Here is a 3,491-nt window from a genome sequence, read left to right as displayed (position 1 = left end):
GTTTGAGGCCCCACTCTTGCTTGGGATCTGATATAACTCAAAAGGCTGGACCTACCTGTAACTTATACATAAATCTTCTACTATATTCCTTTTACACATAATTTTTCTGCAACAAAAATGTTTTTCCTACAAAATATATTAATAAAAGATCAAGCATTATTTTACAATATAGTATTATTCTAAGAATAATATTCTCTTGCAATATTTGACCCTTATCTACACTGATACCTTGTTTAATCATGAAAAATAGAATGTACATCTTGTAGTAAAAATGATTTATTGCTTAATCCTTTGTGTTTATTTGTCAGTATTTATGCCCACTAAATGTAAAACACTTCTACAATCATTCATACCCCCAATAGATGAATACACACCAACTAGGGGATGAAGTCAGCATGAGAAGAGGATGTTGTGCTCCAACAAGTAATTTACAAGTGTTCCTGAGGAGAAACATTTCTAAAAATATAGATGCATGAATTATTTCTATGAGGGCAATCCTGGTGACAGAAGAACAGTCACAACACTAAAGCCTTAATTTAGGAATTTAAGAACTTTCTGGTCAGCATAAGAATTAAATGATAGAAAGGTGATCACCTGGTTATACAATAATGCTCATCTATAGAACTTTCTATCACAGGATCTCAAGGTGTTTTACAAACAAACTAATGAATTAAGCCTGTCAGCACCCATTCTATACATAAGGAAACTGAGTCTCTGAAGATTTAAGACTAAAAATTTCAAAAGTAGCCACTGATGGTAAGCATCTTAGTGCCCAACATTTTTGGGGTGCTCAGCATTTTTGAAAATCAGAATCAAAGTGTTTCAAACTGGGGAGTCAAAATTGGAGATGTGACATTCTGTACCTTGGGGGAGCACCCTGTAACCCCCATATTCCTCATTTTTATATAATCATGATCTTGCATATAAAGCATGCCATGTGAGGAAATTCACTGTTCTATCTGAATATGTATCTCTTTAGTGCATATGAAGTTATGAGATTGTGTTGTATGGTTGTCACTAAAACATGCTGTAAGTTGGGGAATCAGGCAGATATTTGCTCCCCAGAGACAACAGCAAGGAGTGTAACCAACACCCTGGGTGAAGTGTCAAACAATCATCAACAGCCATTGTCCAGCAAGCGAGCTACAATTCGATGACTCACCTGCATGAGGCCACACCAGGGGAATTGCTCAACCTTGCCGGGGACTCAACAATGCCCCCAGACATGCCTGGACTTGTGCTCCCCAAGCACATGGGACTGAGGGTATAAAACAGAACACAGCAGGCCCATGCTTGGCCTTTCTTCTGCTCCCACCTATGCTGCAAGCAACCAAGACACTCAGAAGAAAACTGAAGACTCCAACAGAGGAGGCTGGCCCAGGTTTAAGGGACAAACCTGTATATTAAGGACTGCAGTATCCAGTGAGGTGAGAAAAACTGCTTAATCTAGATGTTACCCAGTCTAATAGGGTTGAGAGTTTAGACTGCGTGCTTATATTTTATTTTATTTTATTTTGGTAACTAACTCTGACTTTTTGCCTATCACTTAATATCACTTAAAATCTATCTTTTGTAGTCAATAGATTTGTTTTACTGTTTATCTTTACCGGTGAGTTTGTTTGAAGTGTGTGGCAAAACTGCTCAGGTTTGCAAAGGCTGGTTTATATCCACTTTCCATTGATGAAGTGGTGAACCAATTAATAAATTTGCACTGCTCATTTTGAGCAGTGCAAGACGGCATATTCCTGAGGTACAGTGCTGGGAGCTGGGGGGATCTGGCAGGTGCCTTTCCCTGTGTGATTCAGGAGTGGCTCTGGGAGCATTCATGCAATCTAGCTGCGTGTGGGGCTCCACATGCTGTTGTGCTGAGTGATCACAGCGCCTGGAGGGGTTTGCTGCTTGTCACTAGCAAGGCATTGTGAGAGACAGCTCAGGCTGGAGAGAGTTCAGGGGGCACAGCGGTCCCACAGACCCAGGCTACACCCCAGGGATCCTGTCACAGGAGACACCCCAAAATCAGTAGCCCCTTTTGAAAATGTGGCTGTGACTTGTCCAGGGCCACCCAGGAAATCTATTGTACTGCTAGGTACATGGCCAGATCTCTTAGCTATACTTGTACCACCAGCCCCTCCAGCCCTTATTTTCAGTGTATGGTTCTACATCGTCTCCTCAGACACAAAGGATCAATTCTTTAAGTCAATGTGCACATCTGTTGGAAGTCCACTCTACTCTGGTTTTAATTGTCCCTACCCAAATTAGGGTATTCATATGCTATTAACCTTTTGTTGTAAATTAGATATAAATATGTTGGTTCTCAGCTGCAAAGTGGAACACAGAATCAAAGGCACACAAGCCAGCATTTTGTGAATCGTAGACTAATTCTTAAACTAAAGCAATGCTATTTTCTGCTCTAAATATATCTATCACTGTTTCTATTTACTGCATGTATTTGCTAACGGCAAAAACTCAGGCCGAATGATTTCACAAATCACCTCTTTGGCAGGTTTTAGACTAGTTCTCCCTTTCTTCTACGCTCAGATGCCTGAGGGTAAGCACTTTCCTTTCTTAGCTGAAACTCACTGGTATGTCTTGTCTTGCTGTCTTCATTTTGTTCCATTCATTTCTAGAAACGCTTCATCTTCCCAGGTCCAGGTAAGACCTTTTTCAACATTTAACTTTCCTGCTATGCATTGAGCTATAGCATGTCATTTTTGCTGATTGTCATTTCACATGTTAAACCAATGCAACAGCAAAGGTAGGCTTCAGTGAATATTGTTAGTGCAGCACTTTATAATATTAGTAATTCAGATACTGTAGTAGTGATGGGGCCATACAGCTACCTAGATAGATAGACTGGTTACTGTTGACACGTATCTTACTAAAAGTCCAAGTGCTGTTCAGTGGCAGTATTTAAAATTGTACTTAGGTCTGTCTGTTATTTTCATACAGTATCAAATTTTGAAGTTCAGCTCAACAGGAAAATGTTTGCTGAATTATGCCATAGGAAATTGGGTCTGCTGGAAATTCCCTTTACAACTAGATAGCAAAAGGCACAACTGCACAAAGGTTATTCAACTTCTCATACATAGTTCTTCAAGATCCTTCAAAGCTGCTGTACGTTAGGGGGAACTGAAATAATGAGAGCCCAGCACAGAGCACAGAAGGCTGGTTGTCCTTTTATAATTTTTTCCAATTATTATAGCTAAAATAGCTGTGTAATTATGGAGACTGCAAACTATGCTTGCATAGGACCCAAACCTGCAAATAAGTAAATGACTTTACTCATGTGACTAGTTCCATTGAAATGCTTGAAATGCCCCAACCCTGGTATCCTGTGAAATTTCATCTTAGCTCACGCCACATGGCAAGGGCTGTGTGGGAATTAGGATCAGGGATGGAATTGGAAAGCTGCTATTCTCTGCAACTCCACAGAAGTTAATGCTACAAGCAGGGCCGGCTCCAGGGTTTTGGCCACCCCAAGCAGCCAAAAA

General features: G+C 40.4%; 1 protein-coding gene across 1 annotated transcript in view; it reads left to right on the top strand.

The window, feature by feature from the left end:
• The first annotated feature begins 2,475 nt into the window (after positions 1-2,475).
• The window catches only part of LAMB4 (laminin subunit beta 4), an 83,877-nt gene continuing 82,861 nt past the window's right edge, over positions 2,476-3,491 (top strand). Inside the window, exon 1 of the mRNA XM_029910831.1 lies at positions 2,476-2,548. Within this exon, the coding sequence (XP_029766691.1) occupies positions 2,476-2,548 (73 nt within the window). The remainder of the gene's footprint in view (positions 2,549-3,491) is intronic.

This window comes from Terrapene carolina, unplaced genomic scaffold, assembly GCF_002925995.2.
Source record: "Terrapene carolina triunguis isolate 2854851 unplaced genomic scaffold, T_m_triunguis-2.0 Scaffold68, whole genome shotgun sequence".
Lineage (NCBI taxonomy): Eukaryota > Metazoa > Chordata > Testudines > Emydidae > Terrapene > Terrapene triunguis.
This window is presented reverse-complemented; position numbering and strand designations above follow the sequence as displayed.